The following is a 20,858-nucleotide window of genomic DNA, read 5'->3' on the forward strand; positions in this document are numbered from 1 at the left end:
TAAACAGATAAATGTAAATCTTCCTTTCATTGATGTGATTTCAGGAATGCCTAGATATGCTAAATTCTTGAAAGATCTAATTTCAAATAGAAAGAAAATGGAAGAACTCTCGGCTGTTACTATGAATGCTAATTGTTCAGCAGTGCTGTTGAATAAGATACCAGAAAAACTATCTGATCCAGGAAGTTTCACAATTCCATGTTTTCTGGGTAGTCTTAGTTCAATAGAAGCATTGGCAGACTTAGGTGCTAGTATAAATTTAATGCCGTATTCACTATACGCTAAACTAGACCTTGGAGAATTGAAACCAACTAGAATAAGCATACAACTAGCCGATAGATCAATAAAATATCCTAGAGGGATAATGGAAAACATGCTAGTTAAAGTTGGTACTTTAGTATTTCCAGTAGATTTTGTTGTTCTGGACATGGAAGAAGATTCTCAAGTTCCTCTCATATTAGGAAGACCATTTTTAAACACGGCTAAAGCAATGATAGACGTGTTCTGTAAGAAACTGACCCTAAGTATAGAGGACGAGAGTGTTACCTTTTCAGTTGATAGAGCAATACAACAACCACAATCTGCAGATGATACATGTTATTATATTCAAACTATAGATGCACATGCAGAATTATTAGAAGAATTTCCAGAATTACAAGGAACAGGAGAATGTTCTTTAGGAGAAGGTAATGAACCAATTGATGAAGCTGAAATGTTAGCTACACTTATAGCTAATGGATATGAACCAACAACAGAAGAAATTCAAATGCTAAAAGAAAAAGACAGATATCGATACGAATCATCGATAGAAGAACCACCGAAATTAGAGTTAAAGCCACTTCCAAACCATTTGGAATACGCTTATTTACATGGTGAATCTGAATTACCTGTAATAATATCGTCTTCTCTTACTGAAAATGAGAAATCACAACTCATTTCTGTGTTGAAAGCTCATAAACCAGCCATTGCATGGAAGATTCATGATATTAAAGGAATAAGTCCTTCGTATTGCACACATAAAATCCTTATGGAAGAAGGTCATAAAACGTATGTGCAACGCCAACGAAGACTAAATCCTAATATGCAAGATGTAGTTAAGAAAGAGATTATTAAACTGCTAGATGCAGGTTTAATTTATCCAATTTCTGATAGTCCATGGGTAAGCCCAGTCCAATGCGTACCTAAGAAGGGTGGCATGACTGTCATTACAAATGAAAAAAATGAGCTTATTCCTACTAGGACTGTAACAGGATGGCGTGTATGTATTGATTATAGAAAATTAAATGACGCCACCAGAAAAGATCACTTTCCCTTACCTTTCATAGATCAAATGTTGGAAAGATTAGCCGGGAATAGTTACTATTATTTTCTAGATGGATTTTCCGGATATTTTCAAATTCCAATAGCACCCGAGGACCAAGAGAAAACCACGTTCACGTGCCCTTATGGTACTTTTGCTTACAAACGCATGCCATTTGGACTTTGCAACGCCCCTGCAACCTTTCAAAGGTGCATGATGGCGATTTTTCACGACATGATAGAAGAATGCATGGAAGTTTTCATGGATGACTTTTCGGTCTTCGGTGATACATTTGAAACATGTCTAGCTAATCTTGAACGAATGCTTATTAGATGCGAACAATCAAATCTAGTACTTAATTGGGAGAAATGCCATTTCATGGTTAAAGAAGGCATCGTTCTTGGACATAAAATTTTAAAAGAAGGAATTGAAGTGGATAGAGCTAAAGTAGATGTAATTGCTAAACTTCTACATCCCACCAATGTTAGAGGAGTTAGGAGTTTTCTAGGGCATGCCGGTTTTTACCGACGTTTCATAAAAGATTTTTCTAAAATTGCCACTCCTATGAATAAACTCCTAGAAAAGGATGCTCCATTCATCTTTTCAGATGAGTGTATCAAATCTTTTAATATTCTTAAAGAGAAACTCACTAATGCGCCGATCATGATAACACCAAATTGGAATCTACCATTTGAACTAATGTGCGATGCAAGTGATTTTGCAATGGGAGCCGTTTTAGGACAAAGGATTGAAAAACGATTTCAACCTATATATTATGCTAGAAAGACGTTACAAGGAGCACAAACGAACTATACAACTACTGAAAAAGAACTCCTTGCTATTGTCTTTGCTTTTGACAAATTTCGTTCATATCTCGTTCTAGCAAAAACGGTGGTCTATACCGACCATTCTGCTCTTAGATACCTATTTTCAAAACAAGATGCTAAACCAAGATTAATCCGTTGGATCTTACTCTTACAAGAGTTTGATATTGAAATCCGAGATAAAAGAGGAGCAGAAAATCTCGCCGCTGATCATCTTTCTCGTCTTGAAAATCCCGAATTAGAAGTTCTAAATGAATCGGCCATACAAGACAACTTTCCTGATGAATATCTATTGAAGATAGATTATAAAGAAATTCCATGGTTTGCAGACTATGCAAACTACTTAGTTTGTGGATTCCTTGAAAAAGGATTATCGTACCAAAGACGAAAGAAATTCTTCAGTGATATAAAACACTATTTTTGGGAAGATCCACATTTGTTTAAAAGTTGTCCCAATGGAATAATACGCCGATGTGTATTTGGAGATGAAGCTAGTAAAATATTAAACCATTGTCACACAGGACCAACAGGAGGGCATTATGGGCCTCAACTAACAGCAAGAAAAGTTTATGATGCTGGATTCTATTGGCCTACAATTTACAAAGACGCACACCTTCTTTGCAAATCCTGTGATGCTTGTCAAAGGGCCGGAAACATAAGTCAACGTGATGAAATGCCACAAAATGTCATCCAAGTATGTGAAGTATTTGACATTTGGGGTATTGACTTTATGGGTCCATTTCCAAAATCTCATAATAATCTATATATACTCGTAGCCATTGATTATGTATCTAAATGGGCAGAAGCACAAGCTCTCCCAACTAACGATGCACGAGTTGTAGTCAACTTTTTAAAACGTCTTTTTGCAAGGTTTGGAACACTGAAAGCTTTAATAAGTGATCGGGGTACTCATTTCTGTAATAATCAACTTGAGAAAGTTCTTAAAAGATATGGAGTAACTCATAAAATCTCCACCGCATATCATCTACAAATAAGTGGACAAGTTGAAAATACCAACCGAGCTTTAAAACGTATTCTAGAGAAAACCGTAGGATCAAATCCGAAGGAATGGTCCATTAAATTGGAGGATGCACTCTGGGCTTTTAGAACAGCCTACAAAACTCCAATTGGAACCACACCTTTTAGACTTGTTTATGGAAAAGCATGTCATCTTCCAGTAGAAATTGAACACAAAGCATTTTGGGCTTTGAAGACATGTAATCTTGATATACATGAAGCTGGACATCTACGATTAAGTCAACTAAATGAATTAGAAGAATTAAGACATGAAGCATACGATAATTCGTTAATCTATAAGGAAAAAACGAAGAAATGGTATGATAAAAGAATCAGAAGTTTAAAAGAATTTAAAGAAGGAGACAGAGTTCTTCTTTTCAATTCACGATTCAAGCTATTTCCTGGAAAATTGAAATCAAGATGGTCTGGACCATTCATAGTCAAAAGAGTTTTCCCATACGGAACAGTAGAATTGATAAATTCAAATGGGATTGAATTTAAAGTTAATGGTCACAGAGTTAAACACTACATAGATAGTTCGATGGAAGTCGACAACGAAGTTAATCACAATTTCGACACCACAGCTAACTAAGTGTGGGGAGAATCAAGTCTTTAAAGGATAATATGTATTTATGTTAGAGTTAGATTGTCTGTTTTCGTGTATTTCTCGAAAATGGAACCCGAATGGTCTTTCCCTAGCAGAACCTAAAGAACTAGTCTTCTCCCCCCATTCTGAATTTTTATTTTTTTTAGGAAATGAAGACTGCCTGTGAACTAAACCATGGTCTAATGCTACACGCTTTGATCACTAAACGTAATAATGACACACTTCCGAGTGAAATAGTATCAGTAATCAGAGAAAGAATGGACGGAGTTAGAAAAGAATCCAGATGCGAAGATAATAAGTTACAATTTGGTAAAGGAAAATCAAAATCTGCAGCAAAAAGAAGAGCACGACATCTAGAAAGATGTCACAAATGCGGAAAATGGTCACATGGAGGTAAATGTTCAAATAATCAAACCTATTCAAATACCGAATTTGTTACTTTATGCAGAGACGGACCGTTCATATGTTTAGAAGAAAAGACACTGAATGCTCGAAGTTACGCCTATGTAGCTATGGAAAACCAATTAAACCGACTATCTTATGAATGGAATAGATCATATAACTAAGAATACTATCTCACAGGCAAGTCTGTACAGTCTTTATTTTTATTTTTATTTTTAACCTTTTGATAATAAACGCTAATTTGTTCGCTATAAAGTATTAAATTGGTATTGAATAAAATTAGGTTTGGCGACCGAAATTATTGATATCATTCAAAAATTTATTACATCACTGCGAAATTTAACGTTTATTCTTAAGGTATAAATATCTTTAATCAATCAACCCAAAATATTTCAAAAATTCGTCATGAGTTAAATTAGGTCTTGAAACCGAAATTACTTTACCGAAAAAAGGGGCGCATATTTTTGATAATATTTGATTGATTAAAGTGGGATAAAAAGCGAAAAAAGATTTTTAATTTTATTTTTACCATGTTTTTAAAATTAATATTTAAATCTTAAATTAATATTGTAAACTTTGTAAAAACAATATATTTAAAATTGTAAATATTTGAAAAATTAATATAAGTTTGGTGTGAATTTATAATATGAATTTTTAAATTAAGTTTGGTGTGAATTTTTAATTTTTAAAATATGAATTTTTAATTTTATGCATTTCAAATTTTAAAGTTTGGTGTGAATTTTTAATATTAATTTTGAATTTTATATTTAAATTGTGTGAATTTAAAAACAAAAATTTACTTTATCTTATTAAGTTAAAAATATGATTTTTAAAATTCGTCGTAAGTTGAAGACTAGGTCGTTGAACCGAAATTGCTTTACCCGAGGGAGGGACGAGAACTTTTATTATCATTATTTTTTTAAACTTATTGAATTAAAGTATGCCAAAAACATTAAAAAACCCAAAAATCTTAGCTTTTAAAACAATCGCTACAAAAAGACAAATTTTAAAATTTTGTCGAAGGACGGACTAGGACATCGATCCGAAACGACCTCGTCCTAAATAACAAGGGAAACAAAATTTTAAAATTAATTACTTAATTGTTTTAATTAGTATAAGATGTTAAAAAAAAAATAACAAACTCCGCGACTCGCGGAGTTTGAAGGTTTAAACCCCGCGACTCGCGGGAGGACCAAAATATAGAAAAAAAAATATAAACGCAGAACTGATCAGTCCACACCACAAAAACAGAAAACACTGCGAAAATACTCCGAAAAAACACGCAAAAACACCCCCAAAATCACAATTTTTAACCGTTAATCATCAAATCTTTTACTAAAATCATGTTGAGAAGGATGCTATCAAGGAATTACTCAAGAAAAATGGTAAATTTCTGCACCTAAACACCATTTAATCCGAAAATTAGTGTTCTTGAGCAATTTTTTCCCCAATTTGATTTTGATGCTTTTTAGTGTAATTATGCTTAAATTGTTTATGTATTATGCTTGTATAACCTAGATTGATGCTATTTAACATGATTAGAAGCCTTAAACTTCAAATTTTGAGTAATCTAGGGTTTGTGTTCTTGAGCAAATTTGGGGCTTTTTGATATAAACAGGTTATGGCCGATTTTTGTCATGAATTGTTATTAAATTAAGTAGTGTAACATGTTTAGGTAGTTAAATGATCCAAACTTTGAGCCTAAACATGACTTTGAGAATTAAAGTGGACTTTTTCAAGTCTAAAATTCATGAACTTGATTTTTGAGAGATAATGCCATTTGAAACTTGTTTAATTGCTAGTAATGATTATTTTGACATGTTATTTGAGTTGAATGCTTATGAACTTGGCGAACATTTTCGTATATGCTTATTTGAAAAAGTGTAGATTTGATAAAAATGTGAAAATGAGCTTAAGTTTTATATAAATTGATTATGTCATTGTAATTATTTTGATTGATGATTTTGCTGACACTAATGCATATTTGGATGCACAAAAATTGTGTTTGATGTGTTTTGCAGACTGAAAGGGGTGAATCTTCATCCCAAGCTCGCAATGCTCCTGCTGAAAATGCGGAACAACAGGAGGTGGATAACTACTACAAGCAAGATATACCTCATCCAGTCATGACATTTTCTTATATGCGCTTGGAAGATTTGCACCCGAACCTGAGATTTGACAGACTTTGGATAGATTATCCAAAATACCAAAGGGGTTTGCATACTCTTCATTCTAAAGTTGTTGAGGTACCTAGGGTCATAGAATGGGGACCATTAGAAGCTGTAGAATTGGCCGGGCCAATTAGGGAATTACTTGTACAGAGGTATGGTAATTCTACTTTTAATGACTGGGTACGTTTATTCACCATGCGTAGACCTGTATATAAAGTATGGTGTGAAGAATTGTTGTGTAGTATAGAATTAAATGATCGGGTAGCTAGTTTAACCGATCGATCTTTTATTAGATTTTTGTTAGGAGGTTCGATGCGCCACATGTCTTTACTAGACATGGCTCAGGCTTTACATATATATACGCCTGAGGAGTTAGCATCTGCCGATTGTAGAGGGTTGATACTAAATGGTAGAAAGATAGATGAAAATTTTGATACACATGGTGTATGGAGTCAAATGACAAGCCATCACCGATTCAAAGGGGGAAATTACTTTTATTTGGATATAGATAGAGCTGAATTAAGAGTGATTCATAGGTTTTTAGCTAATTCGATTACACAAAGAGGTAAGAACAAGGAAAAGGTAAATGAACAGGATTTGTTTTACCATATGTGTATTCGAGACCCACAAAGCGCTGTAAGTATACCTTATTGTGTGGGTTATTATTTATCAGCTATGGTTAGGGGGATGAGACCGCATAGCATAATAGGAGGTGGTATTTTTATTACTTTGATTGCTGAATATCTCGGTGTGGATATAAGTCGGGGGGGATTATTAGTCGAAGAACCAGAACCCCGCGATACTATAGGTTTAAATGTATACCATGGTGCGAAAGTTTTGAAGAGGCGAAATAACGCCGCAGTACAATACCATGGTAGACATCCACAGGTTGAGAGAAACCAACAGCAAGGTAATGTAGGAGGGGGAAATAAAATGCAAGAAATGCAAAGGTTTATAGCTTCACAGGAGTACGAAAATACTAGACAGAGAGCATTTGAAGATTGGCAAGTTCATCAAAACCAAATCATAGCTCATTGCCAACATATAGGTAGAAACTATATTCCTACTCCAAAACCCATATTCCCTCCCTGGTCTATAGAGATGCAACCACCGTATCCTACGTATAACCCTGCCGAAGCATTTTATAGCACCTATGGTTATGCATGGAACCCCTATTGGTATCAGTATCATCTCTAGTCTACTTAGTTTTATTTATTTTGTAATTTGTAATTTTGATACGTTTAATACTTATGTTAATATTGTAATAGTTTTTATAATTTTCTAACTTTTATTCTTAGATTTTAATAATTTTTGAATGTGGGGTAATATACCAAACTTCAAAAATATGTATATATGTTTGCAGTTTATCTTATGTACACAACAGGGTAAAACAACGCATTTTCAAAGACTGGCATTAAGTTCAGCAAAAGCAACTAATTTTGACGACAAGATGCAAAATATATATGAAATAACAACAAGACGGAATGAACAAATGATGTGCACCATTTATCATTCAGCAAACAAACGCCAATATATTTGGAAACTTTGGTAAAAATTTAATCATTTTCACACAAATCACCCTCAATAATTTAAATTGTTACTGATTTCTTGCAAATGAGGGCATTGCAAGATCTTAAGTGTGGGAAGGGGTTAAATTCTTTCGGATTTTATAATTTTTATCTTAAACACTTGGTTACCATTAAAAAATACTAGTAAAGCAGTAGTTGTATTAGAATCTAGTGCTCTCTGATAATAAAGAACAGCCATAGTCTTATATACTGACTACCCAATTCTAGTAAAATTTTTCAAAATTTTCAATTAAATGAACTCAAAATCATGTTTATACATATTTATGAACGATAAAACTAGGTTTTAACACCGAAATTATTGTTACCTCAGAAAGGACATAAATTGAGAAACAAACCAAAATGTTAAAATTCATTTAAAATGGAATAGAGGACAATAAAAAGGAAAATAAAAGCCAAGTGTGGGAAAATTCTCCAAGTTATTCAAAACATATATCACATATTTTTGTACAAATAACTGAAAATACTTTTGCTTTGGACTAAACTAAAAAGTTTTACCTGATTTACTGTAAGAAAGATGGATCTACACGATGAATCAATTCCATCATTAAAAGGAAGTAAAGTCTTCCGAAAAAGACACGCGCTTCTTGATTTAAGTCAGGAAGTTGTCGTCCAGACCAGCTGTAGGTTGACGAAAAATCTAGAAAAGTCATCACTAAAATCAGCAGGAAATCCACGGACCTCAGCATTAAACAGGGTCGCCAAGTGGTCAGATTTATCCTAACCATGAGAAGGATTTATCTCGTAAAATGAGGGGGCACCATGCAAATTAGCTGGATAAGACTAATGAATCAGATCCCCAGAAAGGATAATCTCCTTAAAAGATCAAAAATCAGCTTTTAAGCCTGATATTACTCAATCCTTGAGATGACCTTAAAGATTGAGAATTACAAACTCATGGAATTCAATGATATCTAAACTCGAGCTTGAACGAGAAAATATTTTGATCAAAATTACAAACCGATTTGTTTTCTGAAAACCTTATTTTCAATGCGTTCATTACCATTGAACGTAAAATCCTAGGAATTCACCTGGAATTCATTAGGTCACCTGAACCAAATCGGGTGTCAACCATAAGAACGGTGGTTGCATAGTGGTCAAAGACAGGACCTTGTGCCAGACCGAAAAATTATAAGGGTGAGCTTTACTATTGCTCCTACCAAGGATAGTAATTGCGTCCGACACGTTATAGACCATAATTAAAAGCATGTCAGGGGACATTGCCTTAACAGTTGCTTGTTCAACGCTTTCCTTTACAACCGGACGGTAGTTTACCGAAAGGTAATATACGGGACAAGTAAACTGGATGTGTTGCTTTCCAAATACAAGGTTAGCAAGTGGGTGACACAAAACCATAAGTTTTGAGCTAAAATTTTCAAATCTGAAACCCACCAAACCCACAAAAATATTTTGCAAACACCGGTGAAGGGTTATTCCGGAAAACTTATCTAGGGTAAAAACTAGATTTAATTTTCAAAAGATCAAATGTTTTCATAAAGATCCAATTTCCTTAATAGATCTAAATTTTTATAGTCATGTGGGACTGTAAACCATATCGTTACTACCATTGTTTATACCGCCGTATAGAAATCACTGATGTACAAAGTGTGAAGAATAAAGAAGTGATTCTAGTATTTCAAGACGATATTGCTTGAGGACAAGCAACGCTTAAGTGTGGGAATATTTGATAATGCTAAAAACGAACATATATTTCATAGCATTATTCCTCAAGAAAGACAAGCTTTTAGTTGCAATTGTTCTATTTACAAGTGATATTCGTTTAAATAATAAAATGTGAAGACAAAAGACAGATTCGACGAATTGAAGACACAAACGACCAAAAAGCTCAAAAGTACAAAAGACAATCAAAGAGGTTCCAATTATTGATAAGAAACGTCTCGAAATTACAAGAGTACAAGATTCAAAACGCAAAGTACAAGATATTAAATTGTACGCAAGGACGTTCGAAAATCCGGAACCGGGACTAGAGTTAACTCTCAACGCTCGACGCAACGGACTAAAAATTACAAGTCAACTATGCACATAAATATAATATAATATTTAAATAATTCTTATAATTATTTATATATTATATAAATAAAATAAACCGTCGGCAAGAAAGACTCCAAAATGGAGTGAGCTGTATTTACAAACTCCGCGACTCGCGGAGTTTGAAGGCAAAAAGGGTCGCGAGTCACGGAGTATACCTGAACTCAATTCCCTATAAAGCCAACCGAATTCTGATCATTTTTCACACATATATATCCATCTCTCTATCTATATACGTAATATTTATATTTATAATTTATATTTTAATTTTAATTTTAATTATAATTCTAATAATAAGGGTATGTTAGCGAATATTGTAAGGGTGTAAGTCGAAATTCTGTCCGTGTAACGCTACGCTATTTTTAATCATTGTAAGTTATGTTCAACCTTTTTAATTTAATGTCTCGTAGCTAAGTTATTATTATGCTTATTTAAAACGAAGTAATCATGATGTTTGGCTAATTACTAAAATTGGGTAATTGGGCTTTGTACCATAATTGGGGTTTGGACAAAAGAACGACACTTGTGGAAATTAGACTATGGTCTATTAATGGGCTTTATATTTGTTTAACTAAATGATAGTTTGTTAATGTTAATATAAAGATTTACAATTGGGCGTCCCTATAAATTACCATATACACTCGATCGGACACGATGGGCGGGGTATTTATATGTACGAATAATCGTTCATTTAACCGGACACGGGAATGGATTAATAGCCACTAGAATAATTAAAACAGGGGTGAAATTATGTACAAGGACACTTGGTATAATTGATAACAAAATATTAAAACCTTGGGTTACACTCAGTCGACATCCTGGTGTAATTATTAAACAAAGTATTAAAATCTTGTTACAGTTTAAGTCCCCAATTAGTTGGAATATTTAACTTCGGGTATAAGGATAATTTGACGAGGATACTCGCACTTTATATTTATGACTGATGGACTGTTATGGACAAAAACCAGACGGACATATTAAATAATCCAGGACAAAGGACAATTAACCCATGGGCATAAAACTAAAATCAACACGTCAACCATCATGATTACGGAAGTTTAAATAAGCATAATTCTTTTATTTCATATTTAATTTCCTTTATTTTATATTTAATTGCACTTCTAATTATCGCATTTTTATTGTTATTTTATTTAATTGCACTTTTAATTATCGTACTTTTTAATTATCGCAAGTTTATTTTATCGCATTTTTATTAATCGCAATTTCATTATCGTTATTTACTTTACACTTTAAATTAAGTCTTGTATTTATTTATTATTTTACATTTGGTTTTAACTGCGACTAAAGTTTTAAAATCGACAAACCGGTCATTAAACAGTAAAAACCCCCCTTTATAATAATAATATTACTTATATATATATTTGTATTTTTATAAAAGTAAACTAATATAGCGTTAAGCTTTGTTTAAAGATTTTCCCTGTGGAACGAACCGGACTTACTAAAAACTACACTACTGTACGATTAGGTACACTGCCTATAAGTGTTGTAGCAAGGTTTAAGTATATCCATTCTCTAAATAAATAAATATCTTGTGTAAAATTGTATCGTATTTAATAATATTTCTTGTAAAATTTAATAGCTATTTTATATACACTCCGCTACCACATCAATCAGCTCTTGCTAAGATGACTGCGTGGGAAGAGAAGTTTGATCTAGTTGAGATGCCAGAGGATGAGACTGATAACCGAATGGTGGAGGCTCCTGGTTCCTCCAAAGCTACAGCACTGTCAGTAATTCCTCTTAAAATTGATTATAGTTTTATTGATTTCTTTTCTAAACAGGATGAGCTCAAGCATTCTGTTGTTTATGATGAACTAGAAGAGGGAGAGATCCCTCACAACCTCTCTAGAGAAGAGCTGGATGAACTGGTGCGTCTAGAGCAAGAGGAAGCTAAAGCTACTGACGCACAGTCCGACGAGTCACCATCTGAGGATGATTCGTTTGGCCCTGAGGTTACCGAGGGTTTTAGCGATAGAGATATAGATGATTTAGTTGAGGATGTTACTCATGAAGATTTTCCTACATATCAAAATGATAAGAATGAAGATCTTCCTGGTTTTGATGAATTGTTTAAGACTGATGATGAGATTTTGAACAGAAGGTCTAAAGAAAAGGAAAGAACTGAAGTTTTACCTGAAGGTTTCTTGCCTGTTAAGTATAATGATAAATCAGTTGAGAAGTTGGAAGCTGATTGGAGAGATATCTTGAGGATCAGAAAATATTGTGAGAAACCGAAGCTTGAGCCGAAGTATTTAAAGATGATTAATCTGAGAAAGAGTGCGAAAGGAAGAATTCTTGCCTGGGCTTACATTGAAGAATTCAACATGTTTGCGGGTAAGCGTGAGTTTGGTGTTGATTATTTCAAACATGGTCACGAATTCAAGTCACTACCGTACTTTGAGTTAATGCAGATTGTCAGGTTAAGGATGTTGTATTGTGGAATGAACGATTGATCTTCGTTACTGGTGAAGAAGATTCGAATTGCTTTTAATTCGAATAATTGGGAAGGTTTTAGGCCACAGTTTCCTAGGATCAGTTACAAAGTTAATCCTAGAACTGGTGAATCTCGAAGAATTGTAAAGTACAAGCGGGCAAAGACTATGAAGAAAGTACCATTGAGGAAATTGCCGCAAAATTAGAGTCAGAGGTTCAGATGGTGGTTTTACGATGATCGTTCTGAAGAAGCTGTGATTGTGTTGGATAAGATGAAAGAGGATGATATTTAGTGCATTCGTGTGTTGGATCCGATTTGGTTAAGAAACTGTACCGAGGCTGATATTTTCACGTTGTATTATAACCGTATGCTCTATTGACGAGAGAACAAGGTGCAGGATGAACAGTACGTGAAAGTAGCTAAGCTGTGCTATTTGAACAACATGGTAATTGATCCATACGAATGAATTGGATGACGACTGAAGACTTCTGAGATAGAACTAGGTCTTAGGGGGAGTTTGTTGGTGCATAATCCCGAGTTCTATGATGTAATAAGTTCTATTTGTATTATCGTTTACATTTCAGTCATGTATAAACATTGTCATTGATACTGTGTGTTTGAATTGATTAAGCAATGACGTAAAATGGTTCGAGCTGTTTGGTTGGCAGCTCAGACCATCGACCGATGGTAGAGACCATCGGTCGAGGGACTATCACCATCGGCCGTAGGACAGAGACCATCGGCCGATGGTCACTGTAACTTTATATAAATACGGGTGTTGGGTTACATTGTTAGTTTACACACCATATACACCCTAGCCGTCGTATTTCGCTGTTACTATTATCCCAGACCATACCCCAACGGAATACAATCATCTAGGTGTCGATTATATCAACATATAGTTGGTTAGATTGATTCCAAAGTGAAACTCGTATTCGATTCATCCTAGTTTATTGTTTTCCGCCCTTATTCTAGGTTTATCATTTGATCTAAGGTCCCAGATCGTCTACAACCACCACTTAAGAATTTCACCTCAGCACATGTTAAAAACTTGCTGAAAGTTTTATGTTACAACTTTACCTATTTGGCTTACATGAAGTTCATCAACTATCAACGTCAATTCTCACCACACAAGTTGCATTAAAGTTAAAACAATGCATAAGTGTAAAACTTGTGGAACCGCTAACATCCGTCACTTTCCATAGTAGCAGGCACACCATGAAGGCGACATGACTTTGAAGAAATTCATCATTATCTGTAAAGACAGAGACATCATTAGCGCATTGGAGTCGTTTGTTGAATCCGCTCCAACAGGACAATTTACCCTGACACGCCTCGACTTTCTGCACCTACAACATATTAGTCGCTTCCCAGACTATTTCTTCTTCCTTATGACGAAGAGATATTTATACCTTCTAGCATTTTCTCCTCATATAGGAATTTGCTAGTAACATCTTCGAACTTTAAAGGTTTTCTTCGCATACATCAAAATAGGTTCATGTGCTCATAAGACGATGGTAAAGATAATATCATCCTCAAAATTTTATCTTCTATCAACTGCAACTCTAATAGCCTTAAGCTCTGATACGATATTATCAATATGATAGTAATTTTTGTACCTCTATCCATCCGCAAAGTTTTGCTCTTTGAGATATGACCAATTTGAGATGTCTTTGCTATACAACCGATTTGAGATGTCCTTGATATAAAACTGCTTAGAGATACCTTTTTCCTAGTACAACTGCTTCAGCCTATCTCAAAGCTCATTTGATGTAGATAACTCTTGCACATTTGCAAGTATGTTTTGTGAAAGACACGAACGAATTGCACTTGTCGCTCTCACATCCATGTCATCCAAATCTTATACATAGAACTTACTGGTTCCATCAGAATTACCGACAAAAACAATGGTTGGTTTACCCATCCAAATCCCTACGAAACCCGAACTAAGTCAGCGCATCCTTGACTTGAACTTTTCATAAAGCAACATTGATTCTTTTATCGAATTTCTCTACATCAACTTATAGGACTGAACTTCGACGTTGTATTCGTATCTAGGAAAAGAAACATTATCATATGTAGATAGTATTTATCTAGAATCGAAACTCAACAATCATATATAGTATTCAGATTCAGATGTTAATTAAACTAGCAAGTGGCGGCGATGATTGCTGGTCTCACCTATTCAGACAAGTTTTAGTGTCATTTATGATTACTGTATTTCATTACTACAAATAGAAATCAACAAATACAATAATGGAATGATTCCATAAAGGCCAAAATAGTCAAACCAAACAGAGGTCAAAATGTTGATTATCCAAACAAAACTGCAGTTAACAAATATAATAATAACAAAATAATATAAGACTTCATTGAGCATTTCCATTCTCTTTTATAATCCATTGTCTATTAACTTGACCTCTTAAATTCCTTCCTCTGTACCTGTTTCTTGACCCCGAGCTTCTACGATTACTGCTACTTGGTTTATTCGTTCTGGATTCATTTTTCGATTCACCATTAATGGTCCCTTTTTCAACGTTGACGTCAGCAGTGGTGGTGGGAAGAGGAAGGAACACACCAGGCATCAAAACTTCAGTTTTTTTTTTTTTGCTCAATCAAGCCATTGTTCTCCTGCTGTAGCTTTAGTATGGCCTCAAACTTCTCCCGTCTTTTGTTTTCTGAATTCGAATGAAGAACCATTCTTTCTTCTTCTGTAGTATCATCGAGGTTCTCAATATTCTGAAAATGTAATTATTCACAATACCAAACAGATAAGGAAAAAAAAATTGATGAATATGAGTTAGTTAAAAGTTGTGGACGAAAAGCGTTATCGAGCCAACATAATCCGTGCAAAGAAATTATCTGTTTTTGAATGTTACCCAACTCATCCGACTCAACCATTTTGTCAAAATGTCAAATATATTTATGAAAGTATCATATTATGCAAACCCATTTAACTGTATATGGGTCAAAATATCATATAGAAATTTGCTAGTAACATCTTCGAACTTCAAAGGCTTCCTTTGCATACATCAAAATAGGTTCATGTACTCATAGGACGATGGTAAAGATAATATCATCCTCAAAATTTTATCTTCTATCAACTGCAACTCTAATAGACTTAAGCTCTGATACGATATTATTAAGATGACTAGTAATTTTTGTACCTTTATCCATACGCAAAGTTTTGCTCTTTGAGATAAGACCGATTTGAGATGCATTTTCTATACAACCGATTTGAGATGCCCTTGATATACAACCGCTTTGAGATGCCTTTGGCCTAGTACAACTGCTTCAGCCTATCTCAAAGCTCATTTGATGTCGATAACTCTTGCACATTTGCAAGTATGTTCTGTAAAAGACACAAACGAATTGCACTTGTCACTCTCACATCCATGTCATCCAAATCTTCTTCATCAAACTTACTGGTTCCATCAGCATTACCGCCAAAAACAATGGTTGGTTTACCCTTCAAATCCCTACGAAACCCAAACTTAAGTCAGCGCATTCTTGACTTGAACTTTTCATAAGGCAAAAGAATTTCTCTACATCAACTCTATGACTGAATTTTGAAATTGTATCTGTATCCAGGAAAAAAAAAAAACATTATCATTATCATATACTAGAAAGCAAGATATTATATAAGATCAATAGCATATACACAAAAACTCCAAAACAAGAGACGGGGGTATATGAAATATTATTGCAATCATATAGACCACTCTCTATTTCACGCAACTTTTTTTCGATTTTTCCTCCTTAAAACTAATAGGATGCACATATTTATAGTCAACTCCAATATGTCCTTCAAATTCATCTTGATATTCAAGGCTTGGTCTCCATATATGTTACAAATTGAACACTTTTTTTAACTATTTAGAGAATATGACTTAAATGTTGATCATAAGTTCAATATCACTTAAAGAATCTCTTATGTGCTGCAAATTCCTATTTGTATTTCTCGCATCAATTTTATATGCGAGTCTTAACTATGTATCTTAGTTCGAAAAAATGTTTAATATTTCGTTTCCTCCAATGTGTCGGGAGGTCACGGTCAAGTAAGATGTCTTTCATTTTATCTCTTGTACTCGTATATGGTTGTCAAAGCTTACTCATTATCACTAATAAAATTTCCTATTTTTCGAAAAAACATAAGGGTTAACAACATTCAAAGCTTTTTTTTTTTTTTTTTTTTTTTTTTTTTTTTTTTTTTTTGTTGCTAAATCAGTTATGTCAGTTTACAATCACCTTTGTGAGTAACCGAAACACATTAGGAACACTTGAAACTCAACCGTTCATTTTCTAGTCTTTTTGATAGTATTTATCTCGAATCGAAACTCAGCAATCGTATAGTATTCAGATTCAGATATTAATTAAACTAGCAAGCGGCGGGATGATTGCTGGTCTCACATATTATTGAAGATTAGATATTCAGACAAGATTTAGTGACCATTATGATTACTGTATTTCATTCCTACAAATAGAAATCAACAAATACAATAATGGAATGATTCCACAAAGTCCAAATAGGTCAAACCAAACAGAGGTCAAAATGTTGATTATCCAGACAAAATTGCAGTTAACAAATATAATAATAACAACTTAATATAAGCCTTCATTGAGCATTTCCATTCTCTTTAATAATCCATTGTCTATTAACTTGACCTCTTGAATTCCTTCCTCTGTACCTGTTTCTTGCCCCCGAGCTTCTACGATTACTGCTACTTGGTTTATTCGTTTTGGATTCAGTTTTCGGTTCACCATTAATGGTGCCTTTGTCAACGCTGACATCAGCAGTGGTGGTGGGAAGGGGAAGGAACACACCAGGCATCAAAACTTCGGTCTTTTTTGGCTCAATCAACCCATTGTTCTCCTGCTGTAGCTTCAAGATGGCCTCAAACTTCTCCCGTCTTTTGTTTTCTGAATTTGAATGAAGAAGCATGCTGTCTTCTTGTGTAGTATCTTCGGGGTTCTCAATATTCTGAAAATGTAATTATTCACAATACCAAACAGATAAGAAAAAAAGAAATTGATGAATATGAGTTAGTTATAAGTTCTGGACTAAAAGTGTTCTCGAGCGAATATAATCCGTGCAAAGAAATTACCTGTTTTTGATTGTTACCCAACTCATCCAACTCGCCCATTTTGTCAAATATAATTATAAAAAATATCATATTATGAAAACCCATTTAACTGTATATGGGTCAAAATTACCACCTTTATACAGTTCTATACCCTCATTAACTACCGTCATATATTCACATAACATGTGAGGGCCAAGATGCCCCGTTGCAAGCTATGTATTCTTTGCAAATTAAACTATGGCTAGCTTGCAAATAAAAAAAAAATGGGACGGTTTAAAGAATCGAATAACTCATATTACACATATAACTACATCAGTTTACAAGTATCTAATACACATACACACTGGAAGTATATTATAGGATAAATAGTATCAAACCTAAGGCATGAAATATGCAATGTTCACATCAAATAATGGAGTTTTGATTATTAGTTGATATTACAGTAATGATCATGCTAAGAAAAAAAAAAAGGTATAGCATGATTTTAATTACGTACCAACTGCGAATAAGACCCCACCAGATCGAGTACATGCTCAATGTCCTTGGCATGAAAAACCTTACGGCAAACTGGGCAAATGCCCATTCCATCTTCTACGTTTTTCTGTGCATTTGGACCAGATGAAGAAGCATGATCAACTTCTTTATGTATCCGGAGCCAATTCCACCACCTTATAATACATTCACTGCATTCGAAATAGAAAAAAAAAAAAAACAACATTAAAATTCCTTATCAGCCACTTAAGCACAATAACAACAACATTTCACAACAAATGAAAAAAGAATATTACCAATGAAAACAATGGAAACACGACATTAGTTTCATAAACGGTCGAGTGTTGTCCAATGCACCGTCTTCAACTAAAGGAGATAAACACAAGGGACAATCTCCATCGGGGTGATTCATGCTAGTGAGCTTCTCGACTGCTTCCTAGTAAAAATTTTGGTTACATTAATATTTAAAAAAAAAAAAAAAAAAAAAAAAACCCTTAACGAAATGGGAGGAAAATACTTTTGTTGATATTATACCTCACAAAGGGCTACAAGCATCAAATTCGAAGAGAGTTGATGAGCCTTGTCATTAATACTGCTTATGAGATGCTTTTGTCTTTGTTCATCGAGACCCTTGGAATCTATTATCGTAATGTCTGGTGGTTCATCAGGGTACTACAGTAACACTAAATATTAGTCATCATGAAAACTCATAACATATTTAAGAGGTATTTGGATGTACTTTTTGAAAGTGACTCTGTCCTATTAAAAATAATTGTATAATCGGCTTTAATAAGTGGGGTGTAGCATATAGTGTTTTGAAATTGCTTATGTTATCTGAAGCTGCAATATTCCCAGTCTTTCATTAACTAGCAGCTAACCGATAGAATGACCAAAAGGACCTTGTGAATTGGGAGTAAAATTATTTCAAAATATGTTCAAATGAGATGTAAATAATTAAATAATTCTATTGTTTACCCTTAAATAATCAGTTTTTATTGCAGTATTTTTTTTTTTTTTTTTTGAAAAGCAAGATAATTTTGTTGATAAGGAAATGATACAAAGAGGATTACAACACGAGTAACACTAATTTAAGCGAAACTCGAGGACCTATACTAGATATAAAGTAAGAAACTAACAAGATGTAGAATACCCTAATCAGTATTGCAGTATTGGTGCAACGGATCAAATAATCAGAAGCAGAATCTAGTCATCATAAATAAATCTGTCTCACAATTATCTGATGTCACTTTAAAAACTCAAACGATCAATGTATCACAATTAAACAAAAAGATGGTGCATTACACACTATAAAACTTACCTAAGACATACTTTAGATTCTTATTTCGTCACAAGTTCATAACATGTGAATGATATTTATCAACATAACTATTTCACTGATCCGGAAACTTACAATTTTAATTCTACAACAAAATTTGAAGGCTTCCATAAATGTTCTTTCTTGTGCATATATAAAACTAACAAAAATTTACACTTACCTTACCTAAAAGAATACATCTACCTAATATTAGCTACAACATAAATCTACAATACACAACATAAACAATTGACGAATAAATAGTTAAACTCAGCTTATAACTTACACTAACCTAGCACATTTCCTACCTCTTATAATCATGTAATTTAATTTAATTAAATTTAGTTACTGTAAAAATGCAATAATGAAAGGCTTTTATGTACCTTATAACTTGCTCGTATCCCTATAACCGCTTCCACAAACTGCACAAACACACATAAGCATGAGTACCAGATATTTTATAAGCAACAGATATTGATTTAATTTAAATATTATTCAGTACATGTATGAAACATTGATCCTTGTTAAAACTGACAGCCTTACCAAAGCACTCTTGTCTAAAGTTAAGAAATTCAATTCTTACCAGAAAGGATTTTAAATTCAAATTCAAAAAAATAAACACATTTTTTCCCCAAATTTAAAGTATGGTTGAGTCCTAAATTTAATTAAGAAAATCAAATTGCTCCAATTGTTCTAAAACTAAATCAACTTTTTCTCCTATTTTTTCCAACATTAAACTTTTAAAAGCCCCAAATTGTCATACTTCGTATACTATGTTGCTTTTTTATTGCAACTTGCCCTAAAATTAACGACTAATAAATATTTGAAAAACCACAAATTGAACATGTAATTAAAAACCCTAGGGCAACTAGCATTACAACAACTACCAAAGATTCAAAATTGAGATAATAAAAGAGAAATTGATACCATATTATAAGATAAATCTAGTAAATAGAAACAAGTAATCGAAAAAAACCTGTTGAGATGAAACATCGGCAGTTCTAGGTTTAATTAGAAGTTGAATATGAGGAGGATATTGTGCTACAACAACGCAATCGTCACCGTAAACGGATTCTGCAGCTTCGATTTCGATCAATACGTCATCTTTTTCTGCCATTAGTCTCTGATGTTGTGCCCCCTAAGTCATTGGGGGCGGTTGAAGTATACACATATATACATCACTTGCGCAGTTGATTTTGTTTGATACTGAGTTTCGTAACTGGTCCCTCAACTTTTCCAACTTCATTCTTAGCTAGCTTTGTAATTTTATTAATTTTTATTTTTATTTTTATTTTGAGGGTTAAGTTGCGGGTGTAGTGATTACACGAAACGATCTAAAATCGTACTATTGAAGCTTATAAATTGAAGAATGGAGTTCAAGATTGTATAAAGATTGTGTTGAGATATGGAAACTTTAATAAATAAAAAAAACAAGATTGTTTGTGTGATGACCCGGGAATTTCCAACCAAATTTAAACTTTAATCTTTATATGTTTCCGACACGATAAGCAAAGTTTGTTAAGTTGAATCTCAAAAATCTTAAAATGTGTTCATAC

The 20,858-nt window shown here is 33.6% G+C and overlaps 1 protein-coding gene across 1 annotated transcript; it reads right to left on the bottom strand.

Moving 5' to 3' along the window:
• Positions 1 to 16,863: 16,863 nt before the first annotated feature.
• Positions 16,864 to 20,442, bottom strand: LOC139873090 (uncharacterized). The gene is made up of 6 exons (XM_071861026.1): positions 20,279 to 20,442; positions 19,686 to 19,724; positions 18,522 to 18,659; positions 18,284 to 18,423; positions 17,992 to 18,178; positions 16,864 to 17,392 (listed from the first exon to the last, which is right to left on the bottom strand). The coding sequence occupies exons 1-6, from the start codon at positions 20,417 to 20,419 to the stop codon at positions 17,027 to 17,029; spliced, it is 1,011 nt and encodes a 336-aa protein (XP_071717127.1). The 5' UTR covers positions 20,420 to 20,442; the 3' UTR covers positions 16,864 to 17,026.
• Between the last annotated feature and the right edge of the window lie 416 nt (positions 20,443 to 20,858).

The sequence above is a fragment of the Rutidosis leptorrhynchoides genome, chromosome 10 (genome assembly GCF_046630445.1).
Source record: "Rutidosis leptorrhynchoides isolate AG116_Rl617_1_P2 chromosome 10, CSIRO_AGI_Rlap_v1, whole genome shotgun sequence".
Taxonomy (NCBI): domain Eukaryota; kingdom Viridiplantae; phylum Streptophyta; class Magnoliopsida; order Asterales; family Asteraceae; genus Rutidosis; species Rutidosis leptorrhynchoides.